We start from the raw sequence: 17450 nt of genomic DNA on the forward strand, positions 1-17450 counted from the left end.
TACTAGTCTTCACTGTGGTAACGTCAGAACTTCAAAGGTTGATTTAGTTATTCACTATTTTATTTTGTGACTGGAAATCATGCACGTCCACAATGTGTGAAGATATTACATAAGAAATTCCAGATGCTATTCCTTGATGATTAGCAGTTCAAATTATCAAATGGTGAACAATCAAAAACATAAATGGCTGGAAAAACTCAGTAGGACTGGCAGCATCTAAGGAAAGATAACAGAGTTATTGTTTCAGGTCCACAGACCCTTCTTCGGAACTGGACATGAAACTTTATCTCTGTTTTCTCTCTACAGCTGCTGTCAGACTGCTGAGTTTTTCCAGCAATTTCTGTTTTTGTTTCTGATTTGCAGCATCTGCAGTTCTTTTGGTATTTCGTTTAAACAGTGAAGGGGTTTGGTCCACATAAAAAGTAATTAATGGATATTTTTGGGTTAGGGTATTCGGATTTATGCAATGAATATCTAAACTAATCATGATCCAATTGAACAGCAGAACAGAATTGAGGGACTGAATAGCCTCCCTTTAGTAATATTCCTCATGATCAACTTGAGGTTTCCCATGTGCTTTTAGAACTAAATTGGGTACATTTAGACATAAATATGAAAAAAAAGTCCTCATAAATACGCTGCATGCAGTGATTTATGTTTAATAATGGTTTAAGGGTTTCGGGTTTTCCTGTACTAACTTGGCTCACCAAATAAATACATGAATCAAAATATGTACTGCAGCTTCAGTTTTGGATATATCTGTTTTTCTTTCTTCTGTATTCCTCAAACATGAAAACATTTTTGTGAATGTATCAATTGGGCAGCAGTTTGCGAAGACCATAAATCTTCATTAAGAGTACAATATATTTTAAACCAATTGTTAAAAATATCTTGGGCTTTGTTATTTAAAAAAAACCTGCAACCAAGTTGATTTTCAAAGGAAACCTTTGAAACTACATGGTGAAATAGCTTTTGAATTTTTTTGCTTCACTCTGCAGTTTGAATTGATTTGTATAATCTAATTTTGGCAGTAAATTGTATAATATCTCATGTCCTGTTTCTGTCTCTCTGTCTCCTGGTATGTATCCAAAGTGATTTGCATGGCCTGGTCAGTGAAATCCTTTTATTTTGTTCAACCATCAGATGCACCATAATTCCTCCAGTGATTTAGAGTACCTAGTTACGACTCAGAGGTCCGAAATAAAGTTATTGAAGGAGAACCTGAAAGAAACAAGTGGAAAATTAATGGAATGTGTTGCTGATGACAAACTGCTGAAGCTGACGTTTGGTACTAGAGAACGGAAAAGGCAGAAGGTATCCTTTATGTCACTGCGTTCGGCAGTGGTCTACTGAAACAGTATTCTAAAGTATAGTTTGTAGATCTCGGATTAAGGAAATTACTGTTTGTGACTAGCAGTGCGTGTATGTTACAAATGTAGACTTTTTTACTGCAATAATGTCCTTTGTGTCTGTTTCCATTGCTTGTCACAAAAAACAATAAGCCTGTGTGCATCATTATGTAAGGAAAGATTGCATAGGTTCTTTTTTTTTCCACATAAATTAAGACATCATTTTACTTGTTTGGTGAGGTCTGTATATTGCAACAATATGCATGAATTTTATGTTAGGAAAAGCTACTATTTTATCTACCGTTGAAGGACCGAGACTAATTATAATTTGACTTTGTCTATTATATTATCCATTGGGGGACAGTCATGCTTTCTGGGAATAATTAACTTATTTTACTCAACGGATTTGCCCTCGGTGTTTCAATGGTTACTTAGTGCAATGAAAAAGATTTCTTCCTGCTGTTTCTGTAATAAACATTTTATGTAATATTGTACATAATAGTATTGGAAGACATTGGCAATTGTTAATAGCTGGGAAAGAATAAGACATAGCTGAATAAGTGTCCTGTAATTTTGCATGACGTCTCAATTTATTCATTCAGTATTATGACTACTTGTAGTACAACCTTATTAAAGTAAGAATAATTGTGTTTATATAATCCGGCTAAACTCTTGAACACCTCTGTATACATGCAAGAGGGAGCTGGGGAATCCTAATTAAGAGTTCACTTCAACACTTGCATTTATATAGTGCCTTACAAGGTTGCTGGATGTCTCAGAATGCTTTGCATCTTGTGATGTATTTTCGAAGTGTTATAAAAATCTAGAAAACACAGGATCCAATTTCTGCGCATGTAAGCTGTCACAAGGAAGAAACGGATGAATCTTGGCCATGACCTTGCTCTTTTATGTGCACATAAGACAATGAGTGTGGTCTCAATTTAACATCTATTATGAAAAAAACCTGCATCTCCGACAGGGAGTGTTAGTTTCTAGCATTGAATTTGAATCCACAACCTTCTGACTCCAAAGCATGATTGATTGACACCAGTGTAGTTTTTTTTGTAGAAATTGTATTGCCAGATACCCATGTAAACAAAAAAATTCAGTCAGCAAGTACAAATATTAAACAGTTTGCTTAGATATAAATGCAAAAGAGAAAAGCTTGGGGTTCTTCTATAATTCAATGCTAAATTTTGTAATTACCCAAACCCTACTAGTAAATCAAGCTGAATTGTACATGCCAAGCTAGAAAAATATCCAGGATTTGGAGGCGCCAGTGTGGGGCTGGGGTGTACAAATTTAAACATCACACAACAACAGGTTATGGTCCATTGGCTTTATTTGGAGGCATTAGCACTCAGAGCACTGCTCCTTCTGTAGGGCAACCACCTGATGAAGGAGCAGCACTCCGAAAGCTAGTGCTTCCAAATAAACCTGTTGGACTATAACCTGATGTTGTGTGATTTTTAACTTAAAAAATGGTAAAAGCTGAATAGCTGTTTTAAAGAAAATTGATGCAGCCCCAGAAGCTGAGAATTCAATAACAATAACTCCAAGACATATGTAAACAAATGGTTACACGGCAGAAGGAAGGAACAATACAATGTATCTCGTTTAAATGGTTGCCAACCATGGCTGAGACCAATTGGTAATAGTTGATCTTGATTGTCATCAGTTGACTTCTCTCTAGTTGGGGACATACCGTGTTCATAGTACTCTGGTTGGCTAGTATTGGCTGGAAATGGATGTCACTGATTATTGTTAGCTTGGCTATTATTGCTGGTTGGAACTGACTGACACCATGTATTAAATGAAGTTCTTAGGATTTTATTTAATTGCTTACCATATATGATTTTAAGCTTTGTAATTTTGATGAAGTCAATACGTGAACAATGCCAGATGTGCCCTCAATGACTTAAGCCTGCACATTAGCTATGAGCTTGTGTATAGTTTGGAAAAACTCAAAGGAACCAAAAGAAACACATTGCTGAGTTTCACACTTTTACTGGGAATAAAATGGTGTCATGTGTGCAGTTCTGGGAATCACACTATAAGACAACAATGAACGCACAGGAAAGAGTACAGGGGCGACACGGTGGCACAGTGGTTAGCACTGCTGCCTCACAGCGCCAGAGACCTGGGTTCAATTCCCGCCTCAGGCGACTGACTGTGTGGAGTTTGCACATTCTCCCCGTGTCTGCGTGGGTTTCCTCCGGTGCTCCGGTTTCCTCCCACAGTCCAAAGATGTGCAGGCCAGGTGAATTGGCCATGCTAAATTGCCAATAGTGTTAGGTGAAGGGGTAAATGTAGGGTTCTGGTGGGATGCCCTTCGGTGGGTCGGTGTGGACTTGTTGGGCCGAAGGGCCTGTTTCCACACTGTAAGTAATCTAATCTAATCTAAAAAAAAGATGTTTAAAGAGTGGTTACAGGGATAAGAAACTTCAGTTATGTGGAAGATTGGCGACTTTGGGACCAGTCTCTGCGATGAGATGAATGGAATTTTCAAAATCAGGAGTGGTCTAGATAGAGTAGATAAGGAGAACTTGTTCCCCACTTGTAAAACGATCAAGAACTAGAGGACACACATTTAAAATAATTTGTGAATGTTGCAGATGTGGTGTGAGAAAAAGAATGTGGTGGGTCATGATCAGCTGAAGCATTCAGGAGGGTATTGGTTTGTTATTTGAATTGGTACATGGTATGGGGAAAAAAACGAGAATAGTGCTAACTTACAATGCTCATTTGGGGAGCCAGTTCTGATCTGATCTGATGGCCAAATGGTGTTTCTGGCACTATGGTTCTGATAAATGAACCAAACATAATAAAAAAAACCCTCAAAATGTGAATGCACAAACTTAATGATTCATGAATGCCCTTGGAAATCAAATAAATAAACAACTTTGTTCACAAAATCTGCTTTCAACCCAATTCATCTCCAGAAAATATTAATTATTGTTGAGATCTTGTGTCTATATTGGATAAATGGTGTTTTCTTTGTCTTTTATCACCCTGGATACTGATAGTGGACAAGCATGGTGGCAGGTACAGTGGAGAAAAAAATTAAGCAAGGTTTCACTGAATTTGTTCAGCAAAGCAAAAAACCTTCCAATCAAATTTCAGGAAAATCTCAATTGAGCCTGAGTAAATCAACATGAAATTTGTCTAATAAATTAACTACTCTGAATAGATTTTCACTTTATATTTTTCCACAAATTCCTACAAAGGAAATGCAAATACATAAACATAAATTCCTTAACATGTAACTATATACCTGTAGAGCCATATAGATGGTTCATCATAATAAAGAAATTGAGAGAGTAAAATTCCAAAACAGCGGCACAGTGGCTCAGTGGTTAGCATTGCTGCCTCATGGCGCCAGGACCCAGATTTGATTCCAGACTTGTCTGTGTGGAGTTTGCACATTCTGCCTGTGTCTGTGTGGTTTTCCTCTGGGTGCTCCAGTTTCCTTCCACAGTCCAAAGATGTACAGGTTAAGTGGATTGGCCATGCTAAATTGCCCACAGTATCTGGGAATGTACAGGCTAGGTGGGTTAGCCATGGGAAATACAGAGTTACAGGGATAGAGTCGGAGAATAGGTCTGTATGGTTTGGTGTAGACTCAATGGGCTGAATGGCCTGCTTCCACACTGTAAGGATTCTATTCCCACACCAGCAAATTGTAATCACACAGCCTTCTGCCCAATAAGTCTAGGCAAATGTTTGTAATTAACATGCACCTGTATATCTGTTGAACCTTATGCATGGTGAATTGTGATTTGAAATCTTTCTCTCATTGCCTCCAGGAGCAGATTAACTAATGATGAAACTAATTGTGTTCACCATCTTTTATGTGCAAGTGATACAGCAGTTTTAGTGCATGGGACAGTTACGTGACTAAAAGCAGAAATCAAACGTTTGCCATCTAAGATGTATTGCTGTGCAAAAATGGCATCTCACTATCAATCTTACCATTAAATTGCATTGAATGGTGCAAGGTTTCTCTGTATATTTTCTTTCCTTCAATCTTTCATTGGCTGTTGGTGTCACTGGCAGGATTTGTTTCTACTTATTAATTGCCCTAATGACTGGGCCATTTCAGAGGGCAGTTAGGAGTCTCATGTAGGCCAGACCAGTTAAGGTTGGCAAATTCATTTCATTGAAGGATATAAATGAACCAGATAGGTTTTTATAGCAATCAATGATAAGTTTCATGGTTATTATTATTGAAACTAGCTTTATGTTCCAGATCTCTTAATTGAATTCAAATTCCATCAGCTGTCGAGGTGGAATTTGAACACATATCCCCAGAGTATGAGTGAGTGCTTCTGGTTTACTAATGCAATGACATATCACCCCTCTCATCACACGCAGTCGATGTGAACTAAACTGGCCACAGAAAGTTAAGTCTTGTTTGTTCTTCATTGCCCTTTTAATGATATGATGGGCATTAAGAATTACTGGTCATCCTCTCTGGTATTGTAAGTTAACTATTGCAAGCAAGAAGTCTTATTCCTTCAGGTTTTAATTATTGGAGTTTTTAATAATGCAAATGTTAATGTTTAAATTTATATATTTGCATATATATGCATTTTTATATTTACTTAATTTATTTTCTCTTCCTCATTCTTTTCTCCATTTTATTTTGTTGAATACTGAATATTGAATGCATCCTAATAAAATCCGAAATAACTGTGGATACTGTAAATCAGAAACAAAAATAGAAATTGCTGGAATACCTCAGAAGGATCATTGGACCCAGAATGTTAACTTTGATTTCTCTCCACAAATGCAACGAGACCTGCTGAGCTTTTCTGGCAATTTCTGTTTTTGTTATTGAATTCACCCCGTCTAATTTAAACTTGTATTGTTTATTTTACCTTGCTTCATTCTGACTGGTTACTTTGGCACTTTGGTGCTTGCTCTATTTACTGATTAGCCAAATACTTTGTTTCATACGTTGCAATGCTGGTAGCTCAATGTTTTGAAAAGTTAACTTAAAATAAATTAAAAACCTGATTGTGGCAGGGTAAGCCTAATGAAAGCTACAATGTAGATGCCTCACCCCAGCAAAATCTGGACTACATTTTATGGTGCTTATTTATTTATATATGACAAAATCCTTACATATTGTTCTGCACCTCAGATTAATTGTGCTTGTCTGGGTGTTTCTTTTAAAACTTGATGTATCATGCATTTAAGACAAAACATTTGGCTTGGTGCAATGATACATTTGTTAGAAAAATAATTCATTGTATTATGGATGACCTGTAAATTTTACAAAATTAGGAAACAAACCAGAATTGTTTCCAACTGCGTTTGTTTCCATGCTTTCTTTTACTTGAGATATAGCAGACCTCATAAAACTACTTGATTCATTGTCCCGGGATTTGCAATAGGTGGGAATGGGCTGCTGTGATTATGAATGGTCAAATAGAGTAGTCTTAGAAGTATAATGTGTGCTTTTTTTTGGGGTGGGGATTAGTGCGTTAACAGAGTAAAATTTAAAGTACAATGCTAGGTGGTGTATGGTGATTACCTAACTACTGGAGCATCATAAATGGCTTGATTCTGATCTATCCATTGTCTACATGCACAAGCAGGGATCACTGGATTGCAATTAGGAGCATAAATCCTGCCAGTTTTTTCTTGATCTCTTACCAGTAAAAATGCTGAGGTTAGTTTTTCATCTTTTTACTGTAATACAGCATGATCTAAACCAGGGATGTTCCTGCTTTTATTACATTGTACTATGTTGCTAATTCATCAAGGAAACCAGAGAGAATTATTTCTGCATAAATTTTAATTTCTGCCTTCATAATATTTCACCAGTGAAATTTGATTTGGATTCAAAACTGATTTGAAATGCAGGAAGACTTTTTATTTGACTGATAATGACCATTATGTTCTACCAAGTCTCAACATTGCATTATATAAATCTTACAAGAAGGTCCTAATGCTTGAAGAACAATTACAGCTACGATGCCTATAGTGTTGTCAAATGTATAAATCACCTCTTTTCAGATACAATTCCATGAAGGAAACTTAATAAACATAGGAGAGAGAGAGATACTGAGATAAGAAGTGAGAAACAGAAAAGATACGCTAAACTTGTTTGCAAGCCTGTTTAGACCAGGGACTTTTTTTGTTTTAAAGCCCCCTGCACACTAGAATTATGTATATTTCATGGACCCTCTCTAACATAGCAACATAGTGTTTTTGACTATATTAGAAATTCACTAGCAATTAAGTTTATTTATTTTTCATAATGTGAAACTTGTTGCCTTCAATAAACAAAGTTCCTGAAAGGAGGTGGAGATATGTGCAACATCTGCAAGTGAAATCCATGCTGAATTTTCATCCTGCTTCAAGTTGGGTTAGGATTGGATCACTGGATATGACAGTGTGTTGATTAGACTGATGATATTGACAACCACACCAGACCTCATTTCTCCAGTTGTCGGTTATTATGACTGGAGTGAAATGAGCCTGCTGAGACTTGATGACACCTCCTTGACAATACAATTCCTTAATGTTAGCCATGACACTCTGGTGCTAAATGATAGTTTCTGGTTCTTCTTGTCAGTGTGGAGCTGAGCACTAAAATGAAGTGCTGCTAGCGTAGATTGTACACTAAGGGCTTAGCAATAAAAGACTTTACCTGGATACTGTAATCATTGGTGATCCATATACTTTTTTTAAATTACAGAGACAAGGAGTTTTGGGAGAAGCCTCTGAAAAATCTGCTTGTGGGCCACAGATTTCTGGTTGAGAACTTCTGGGTTGGATCACTTACAATACTGTGCACAAATCTGGTTTCCATATTATAAAAAGGATGTGAAGGTACAAGATAGGTGAGAAAAAAGATTTTAAAAGTGATGCCAGAACTGAGAGGTTATAGCTATCACTAATATTGTTGAAGAGGTGCGTGAGTGAGATATACAAGAGTCATTTCATCTCTTGTGAATCAAAATTTAGAGGCTATAAATGTAAGACAAATACTTATAAATCCAACAAGGAATTCAGGAGAAACATCTTCACCCAAAGAGCAGTGGGACCACATGAAGTGATGAGGTCCCTGGCATACATTTAATGGGAGTACAAGAGGAAAGAGATGAGAAGGAAGAAAAATAATAATGCGCTAATTATGTGAGATGACATGAAGGATGCTCGAGTATAAGCAACAGCACAGACCAATTGGGCCATATGGTTTCTGTCAGTGCTGTAAGTTTTATGTGATTATCCAAAAAAATTTAATTTACACAGCATCTTTAATGAAGTAAGGTCACAGCAGTTCAGAAGAGCAGTATATTAAAAAAAAGGACACTGAATCATACAAGATGTCCAGGCTGAAGGACTGGAAGCTTGGCAAAAAAACTTGTTTTTATGTAAATAGTAAAGGAAGAAAATGTGAGAGAGGTCTGGGGAGGAATTCCAGAGTTTGGAGCCCAGGCAGCTGAAGACATGGTTGCAGTTGTAGTGGAATGAAAATTGAGGATGTTCACGAGGCCAGGTTAGGAGGACTTGTAGAACAGGAAAAGATTATGGAGACAAGGAGGGAGGAGGCCATGAAAAGATTTAAAAATGGTGGCACTTTTGAAACAGAGGCATTGCTTCAGTGTAGGTCAGTGATTACAGGAGTTCTTTTATTAAGTAATTTTAATTGTTTTCTTCACTTAATATTTTGTTAGGTCTTTTTGTGCTAATCGCCATCCTCAACTTAGAGGGGTGACAATTTGCTTCCAGGCTTCTCTAAGTTATACCATGGAATTGGTCACAGTGAGGAGGTTGTATGTTCCATTCTATTAAGCATCTTAAAGTGAATGAATCTGATAAAAGAAGACATTAAGACAGTTTTGTACTAAAGGATTGGTTATTACCAATGGAACTAAGCACAACAAAATACTCAAAATTATTAGAAGTGGCTAGGAAATATTTGATGTGTAATTTGATGTCAGACATTTGTAGCAAAATATAATTTCTGTTAATTCAGTTGGTCATGGCTACACTTCATTGTGCTTGATCTTTTAATATGAGGTTGACCTTTGATGGTTAGGTGACATTCTCTTTGCTGTATTTAGTTATTCTGTTGTTAAGAAATGAGCGCAATTGTGAAGGATGTGTTCAAGGTGGTTTTCCCTTTTTTGCAACTCATTATTAAAAAGACCAATTTTACTGTTTGATACATATGAGCAGCTATACAGCCAGTTGGTGAAAGCCAAACCTTTTCCAAATCAGTCTACAATAACAGAACTACATAACAATTGGATTGTCAACTAAGCTTCTCTTTTGATAGTTAGCTTTACTGCTCACTACAGAACCTCATTTTACATTTCCGAGAGAAAGTCATGTGTTATCATAGATACTGTGATGCAAGAAAACAAGTGATGCATGTTAACATTTTTAAATACTTTACCAGTCCTAATTAAAATATAGTACAGCTGCCACCTACATTTTGTCAAAACTGTTTTCACAATGAATAGCTTCTGCACCGTGGGCGGCACGGTGGCACAGTGGTTAGCACTGCTGCCTCACAGCGCCAGAGACCCGGGTTCAATTCCCGCCTCAGGCGACTGACTGTGTGGAGTTTGCACGTTCTCCCCGTGTCTGCGTGGGTTTCCTCCGGGTGCTCCGGTTTCCTCCCACAGTCCAAACATGTGCAGGGTCAGGTGGATTGGCCATACTAAATTGCCCGTAGTGTTAGATAAGGGGTAAATGTAGGGGTATGGGTGGGTTTCGCTTCGGCGGGTCGGTGTGGACTTGTTGGGTCGAAGGGCCTGTTTCCACACTGTAATCTAATCTAATCTAATATCTTGGCATTAAAACTCTTCATTGAATCTGCAAAGGGCCCATTTATCACCTTGTATACTTCTAACAAATAGAGATTATTATTTAATTGACTTTGGTTTGGAGGGATCTACTTACAGCATCGTTGTATTCTCATGCTCAAAAGCCTGGCATTTGTGTTATTGGGTGTTCACCACGCTTTCTTTATCTAAAACAATTGATTTCAGATAATTCATCCTTCTGCATGCTATAGATTTAGAAGATACCAAGACTCAAATTAATTTACTGACATCTGACCGTAATTTAATATTTTGATAAGGTAGCACAGACTCTTCTGAAGTAGAAATAACAATTTCAATCTAGTACTTGACAGTTATTCTGATTTAGTGGATACCCTCACTCTCACTTCCAGTCCCCACTCATTGCTTTTTGTGTCTTCCCATACAGTGAACAATCTCATGTTTGTGGAGAGAGCAGCTTGCTCCTAGCTAATGCCTGTGTTCAAATGATTGTAAAATCTGTGAAAGAAGTCCAATGTTGGTTAATCAATAGTTTTCCATTTCAGAGAGCAACAAAGTGTAGCTTCTGTTTGCATCTTTCTTAACAGCTTGTTCAAGGCCGGAGACTTATAACTTTTAGTCATGGTATATCAGACACTTGGAATGTTATTGCAGAGAGTGCATGCTATGGGACAGCTGTCTCATGTTTAGGATCAAATTGCTTGTCTCAAATATGTTTATCTCAGGATGATTCTTCCCATATTTTGGCTAAGTGTCAATTTGGTAGCATTTCAATCCTGGCAACATTCTTCACACAGCTCACTGTTGCTCATCGTACTAATTATGCACCTTGCCTCCATAGCATCATTTTCGCATGATATTGCACTTTGCAGAGGCAGAAGTATTCACTGGTGCTTGGATCTTCTATTGTTCATGCAATGGGCACCAAATTTGGACGCCAGCCAGGAAACATTTGAAACTCGAGGCCTTCCTGTTTTTGTATGCGATTTGAAATCACATGGCTGAGAAAGGCAAACTGGTATCCTGCTTCCCCAGCAGGGACCTAGACTTCCTAGTGGATGAGGTGTTGGAGAAGATGTTCATTCACTTTCTCAGTACTGTGCCAGAGGAGATCATCACACCAGACATGACTAACTTGGTCTGAAGCAGCATTGTAAACACTGGAAATTTTATTCTCCCTTGACTGAACTGGGGAATGGACTATCTTAAAACCAAGGACTATGGAAGAGATTGCTGTGCATTTTAAAAGCAAGCTACTAAAACTCATTTTAAGTAGCATTTACGCTGCTGCTTTGTTCAGTCAGTTGTTTCCTCTAGCTAGGATTTGTTTATTTGTAATAAATAGCAAACCTTGTTAAGTAGAGAAACCTGGTCTGTGATTTTTGCATACCTGGGTGAAAACAGACAGGTAAGTTCGAGACATTTTGTGTACTATGATAAAATCTTGCATTTTTGTGATGATTCTGGGAATAGTGTGACTTGATTTCCAGAATACCATCCCAGTGAGATTACCACTCAGATCACTTCAAAGTCCATTGTGCATAAGAATTTTCAGCAATGCAGTAAGAATGGAGAAGATGGTAAAAGAGGGGGAGGTGTGGCATTGTTAGTCAAGGACGGTATTGGCGAGTTTTGAGAAGATTAGTAGCTCAGGTTGAGGTTCTGGATTTAGGCTTGTTCGCTGAGCTGGAAGGTTCATTTCCAGACGTTTTCTCACCCTACTAGGTAACATCTTCAATGGGCCTCTGGGCGAAGCACAGTTGATAATTCCTGCTTTCTATTTATACATACATCACAAGGACAGACGTTTGAGGACTCATCCATTGAAGGTAGTATGGGCTGAGGTTAGAAACAGGAAAGGAGAGGTCACCCTGTTGGGAGTTTTCTATAGGCCTCTGAATAATTCCAGCGATGTAGAGGATTGCAAAGATTATTCTGGATAGGAGCAAGAGTAACAGGGTAGTTATGATGGGGGACTTTAACTATAGTTTGAGTACTTTAGATGGGTCAGTTTTTGTCCAGTGTGTGCAGGAGGGTTTCCTGACATAGTATGTAGACAGACCAGCAAGAGGCGAGACCACATTAGATTTTCTAATGGGTAATGAACCTGGCCAGGTGTTTGATTTGGAGGTAGGTGAGCACTTTGGTGATTAGATTAGATTCCCTAGTGCCCAACAAGTCCACACCAACCCTCCGAAGAGCAACGCACCCAGACCCATTTACCCCTAACACTATGGGCAATTTAGCATGGCAAATTCACCTAACCTGTGCATCTTTGGATTGTGGGAGGAAACTGGAGCACCCAGAGGAAACCCATGCAGACTTGGGGAGAATGTGCAAACTTCACACTGACAGTCACCCAAAGTGGGAATCAAACCCAGGTCCCTGGCGCTGTGAGGCAGCAGTGCTAACCCCTGAACCACCATGCCGCCCCTACTTTCGCGATGGAAAGGGATAGGTATATACCGCAGGGCAAGAGTTATAACTGGGGGAAAGGCAATTATGATGCAATTAGGCAAGATTTAGGATGCATACGATGGGGAAGGAAACTGCAGGGGATGGACACAATTGAAATGTGGAGCATGTTCAAGGAACAGCTTCTGTATGTCAATGATAAGTATGTACCTCTCAGAGAGAGAAGAAGTGATCGAGTGAGAGTGCCGTGGTTTACTAATGAAACTGAATCTCTTGTCAAGAGGAAGAAGAAGGCTTATGTTAGGATGAGACATGAAGGCTCAGTTCGGGCGATTAAGAGTTACAAGCTAGCCAGAAAAGACCTAAAGAGTAAATTAAGAGCCAGGACGGGACATGAGAAGTCGTTAGCAGATAGGATCAAGGAAAATCCTAAAGTTTTCTATAGATATATCAGGAATAAAAGAATGACTAGAGTAAGATTAGGGTCAGTTAAGGACAGTAGCGGGAAATTGTGTGTGGAGTCTGAGGAGATAGGAAAAGTGCTAAATGAATATTTTTTGTCTGTGTTCACATTGGAAAATGACAACATTGTCAAGGAGAATACTGAAATACAGGCTACTAGACTAGATGGGATTGAAGTTCACAAGGAGGATGTGTTAGCAATTCTGGAAAGTGTGAAAATATGTAAGTCCCCTGCACTGGATGGGATTTATCCTAGGGTTCTCTGAGAAGCCAGGGAGGTGATTGCAGAGCCTTTAGCCTTGATCTTTATGTCATCATTGTCTACAGGAATGGTGCCAAAAGACTGGAAGATAGCAAATGTTGTCCCCTTGTTCAAGAAGGGGAGTAGAGAAAACCCTGGTAATTATAGAATAGTGTGCTTTACTTTGGTTGTGGGCAAAGTGTTGGAAAAGGTTATAAGAGACATAATTTATAATCATCTAGAAAGGAATAAGTTGATTAGGGACAGTCAACATGGTTTTGTGAAGGGTAGGTCATGCCTCACAAACCTTATTGAGTTCTTTGAGAAGATAACCAAACAAGGTCATGATGGTGAAGCCATTAATGGTGTGTATATGGATTTCAGTAAGGCGTTTGATAAGGTTCCCCACGGGAGGCTATTGCAGAAAATACAAAGGCATGGGATTGAGGGTGATTTAGTGATTTGGATCAGAAATTTGCTCGCTAAAAGAAAACAGAGAATGGTGGTTGATGAGAAATGTTCATCCTGGTGTTCAGTTACTAGTGGTTTACCACAAGTATCTGTTTTGGGTCCACTGCTGTTTGTCATTTTTGTAAATGACCTGGATGAGGGCGTAGAAGGATGCGTTAGTAAATTTGCGGATGACACTAAGGTCGGTGGATTTGTGGACAGTGTGGAAGGATGTTGTAGGTTTTAGAGGGACATAGATAAGCTGCAGAGCTGGGCTGAGAGGTGGCAAATGGAGTTTAATGTGGAAAAGTGTGAGGTGATTCACTTTGGAAGGAGCGACAATAATAAAGAGTACTGAGCTAATGGTAAGATTCTTGATAGTGTAAATGAGCAGAGAGATCTCGGTGTCCATGTACATTGATCCCTGAATGTTGCCATCCAGGTTGATAGGTTGTTAAGAAGGCATACAGAGTGTTAGCTTTTATTGGTAGAGGGATTGAGTTTTCAGAGCCACAAGGTCATGTTGCTGTTATACAAAGCGGTGGTGCGGCCGCACTTGGAATGTTGTGTACAGTTCTGGTAACCGCATTAGAGGAAGGATGTGGAAGCTTTGGAAAGGGTTCAGAGGCGATTTACTATGATATTGCCTGTAATGGAGGGAAGGTCTTATGAGGAAAGGCTGAGGGACTTGAGACTGTTTTTGTTAGAGAGAAGAAGGCTGAGAGGTGACTTAATTGAGACATATAGGATAGTCAGAGGGTGAGAAAGGGTGGACAGTGAGAGCCTTTTTCCTCGGATGGTGATGGCTGGCACAAGAGGACATAGCTTTAAATTGAGGGATAACAGATATAGGACAGATGTCAAAGGTAGGTTCTTTACTCAGAGAGTAGTAAGAGTGTGGAACACCATGCCTGCAACTGTAGTAGACTTGCCAACTTTATGGGCATTTAAATGGTCATTGGATAAATGTATAGATGAAAATGGAATAGTGTAGGATAGATAGGCTTCAGATTGGTTCCACAGGCCGGTGCAACTTTGAGGGCTGAAGGGCCTAAACTGCGCGATCATGTTTTATGTTCTAATGCTACAAGAAGGCTAAGTATCTACTCTCTGCTAATTCTCACACACTCCCACCAAGGCTCATGGTCTACCACTTTCTATGTTGCAGGCAGTAACTTCCTTCATTTCTTGCCCTCAGCATTTCCATTCACTTGCTTGGGATTTCACTCCACCACTACTCACAGCTGTGCCAGCAACACACATTGTTTATTGCAGGCGAATATAGCCAACAAGAAGGTTGAAAGGGCCTGTGTGCTTGACAGGGTGACCAATGTTTGTTTCCTCACTCGATGTAAGGAGAAAATCCTTGAGCTTGTGGGAAAAGATTGTGACAGCTTGGAGATGCTGAGACCTCTATATCCTAGCCAACAATAAGATTTATTGTGTTGTGTTGTGCTGCTCTCCCATTATGATCACTGAGAATGTACTTTTAAGAAACTCAAACTTTCACCCCCTTGCACAATTTGATCCCTTTCTTGCTCAGTGGCATCCACACAGCATCCAGCCACAAAAGACCAGCCCTTCCAGATATCAGTTCCTGTTCCATCTTTGAGGAAGGGGACACAGATGTCTTCAAGGATGAACTGCCAAGACTGTCTTCTGCACCCTCCACCAGCTAAGAAACTTTCACTTTGGAGTGAACTTTTCCTGGATGAGAGTTGAGAGCACATTTTGGTGAGCATGTCACTGCCTTGTTTTTGCAGCAGGCCAAATGAGAAAGGCCCTACGTTACTGAGACTCAGAGGACTGCCAGAGACCTGGCATCTACTTATCCCAAGCCAAAAGAGGATCTGCATGGTGTCACCTATTAATATTCTCGTGAGAATGCACAAAAATACAGGAGTGGCAGGCAGGTTTGTTAGAGACATGCTGTAAACTGCATATAAGGTTGGAAGAATCCACCAGCATTATCATTACCTTGCTGGCTCTGGCTTGTAGACATCTGTCTAGTTCCACGGTCAAGTTAGCAGCTTTCTGCTAGGCTAGTGAAATGCTCAGTGGATGCTGGAGTTGCATGCAGACCTGCACTGCATTGCTTTCGTAAAAGTGGAATGAGGAATCTTGACCTCTCTCCAGATATCTCTTTTAAGGAGATTGGGTGGTGCCATCAGGCATCCACATGGAGGAGGAGCCACCGACAAGTTCCCTGGAAATTTTGTTTCAGGGCACTTCAGAGTTGCCTAATTATTCCACCTCTGTTTTGTCTGCAACCTCCTACCTTGTTGAAGTTGGTGTTGAGGAGGGTGAGCCAACACCTGGGCAAGACATTCTCAGAATACCTATGTCTTCCATCAGCCCTGCTGCACAAATCTTCAAGGCCAACAGGCCCCATTTGAGGGCAAGCTCCCTCCATTCCAGCTGTGGATCTCGGGAATTACAGCTAGATGTAGTGAAAGGACAAGGATAAAGGAAACATTCTGAGAGCAGACAGGTGGCACGGGTGACACTTAATTGTAAATAGAATATCACCTTTGTAAATATATTGGCACTTGAAATCATTGACTGTCATTTCAGCTGCAGCCACATGAATGAAGTTACAGAAGCTACATAAGTACCATTGTTCAAAGTCCTTCTTAACAAGTGGCTTGATAGCAGCTTTGAAATAGAAGGTGTCGCTGAACTCCAGAGTACAGGACTGAAGTGCTGAACTATATAATCAGTAAGTCTGTTGTGCCATGATGGTGTGCTTTGCCAAATCTGACTTCTGTGGATAGAGGGTGCAGGCGACAGCTACCAGTGAAGTGCACTCTGAGACATTGGAGAATACTGTCAACATGGAGACCCAGAGGAGAGGCCTGGTGAGCTGCAGCCACAAGGTAATTGCTCTGACTTTCCAGCTAGGAATTGGAACTGACTAGTTTGTTATGGTGCCTGGGTGTAGAGCAATCTGCATAGATGTGAAACAAGTTAGGTCACAATGAGATACTAATACATGGAAATAGGATCTTTGCCATCTCGCCATTGAAACCTTAAGTGGAAAACCAGACATTTGTTTTTTAATGTTGAGAGTTTTATTTTTTCAGTTTTGTTGTATTCTTGATATTGTCCATATCATTCAGATGCTGGGAAAATTTTGCCTTATTTTATTTTGTTACTGCCCTAATCACTGAAGCCTAGCTATTTATTGTGAACCACGTGTTTTTCATGGTTAAATTTTGTTTGATAGTGAAGACAGTTCCGTGGAGATTCATAATGGCAGATTACTTCATAGACAAACATACATTTTAGCCTTTAGAATATTTTAACATTGGCCATTATGAATGCAAAATATTGTTTATCCTATCTACTCATAACTCTAAGTGAAAGTTATTTTTCACTTCCATGGGTGGGTAAAAACCATGGGAAGACAGAATCTGGCTGTAAAGTTATTGAGCTTGATGTTGAGTCCCAGAGACTGCAAGGTCCCCAAATGGAAAATGAGATGTTGTACTTTGAGATAGCGTTGAGCCTCCCTGGAACACTGCAGCAGGCCTTCAACAAAAATATTAGCTATGGAACATGATAGTGTGGTGAAATGGCAAGAAATTGGATGCTCTGCGTCATTTTGTGAACAGAATGTAGGTGTTCTGCAAAGCTGTCACACAGTCTGTGTTTTCTCTCCCAAATGTCATAGAGCCATACAGCACCAAAATAGATCCTTTGGTCCAACTGGCCATGACAACCAGG

The 17450-nt window shown here is 39.4% G+C and overlaps 1 protein-coding gene across 1 annotated transcript in view; it reads left to right on the top strand.

Annotated features, from left to right (window-relative positions):
* The window catches only part of cntln (centlein, centrosomal protein), a 469267-nt gene that overhangs the window by 133014 nt on the left and 318803 nt on the right, over positions 1 to 17450 (top strand). The window contains exon 10 of the mRNA XM_043717668.1: positions 1144 to 1314. Within this exon, the coding sequence (XP_043573603.1) occupies positions 1144 to 1314 (171 nt within the window). The remainder of the gene's footprint in view (positions 1 to 1143; positions 1315 to 17450) is intronic.

The sequence above is a fragment of the Chiloscyllium plagiosum genome, chromosome 2 (genome assembly GCF_004010195.1).
Source record: "Chiloscyllium plagiosum isolate BGI_BamShark_2017 chromosome 2, ASM401019v2, whole genome shotgun sequence".
In the NCBI taxonomy this organism is placed as follows: domain Eukaryota; kingdom Metazoa; phylum Chordata; class Chondrichthyes; order Orectolobiformes; family Hemiscylliidae; genus Chiloscyllium; species Chiloscyllium plagiosum.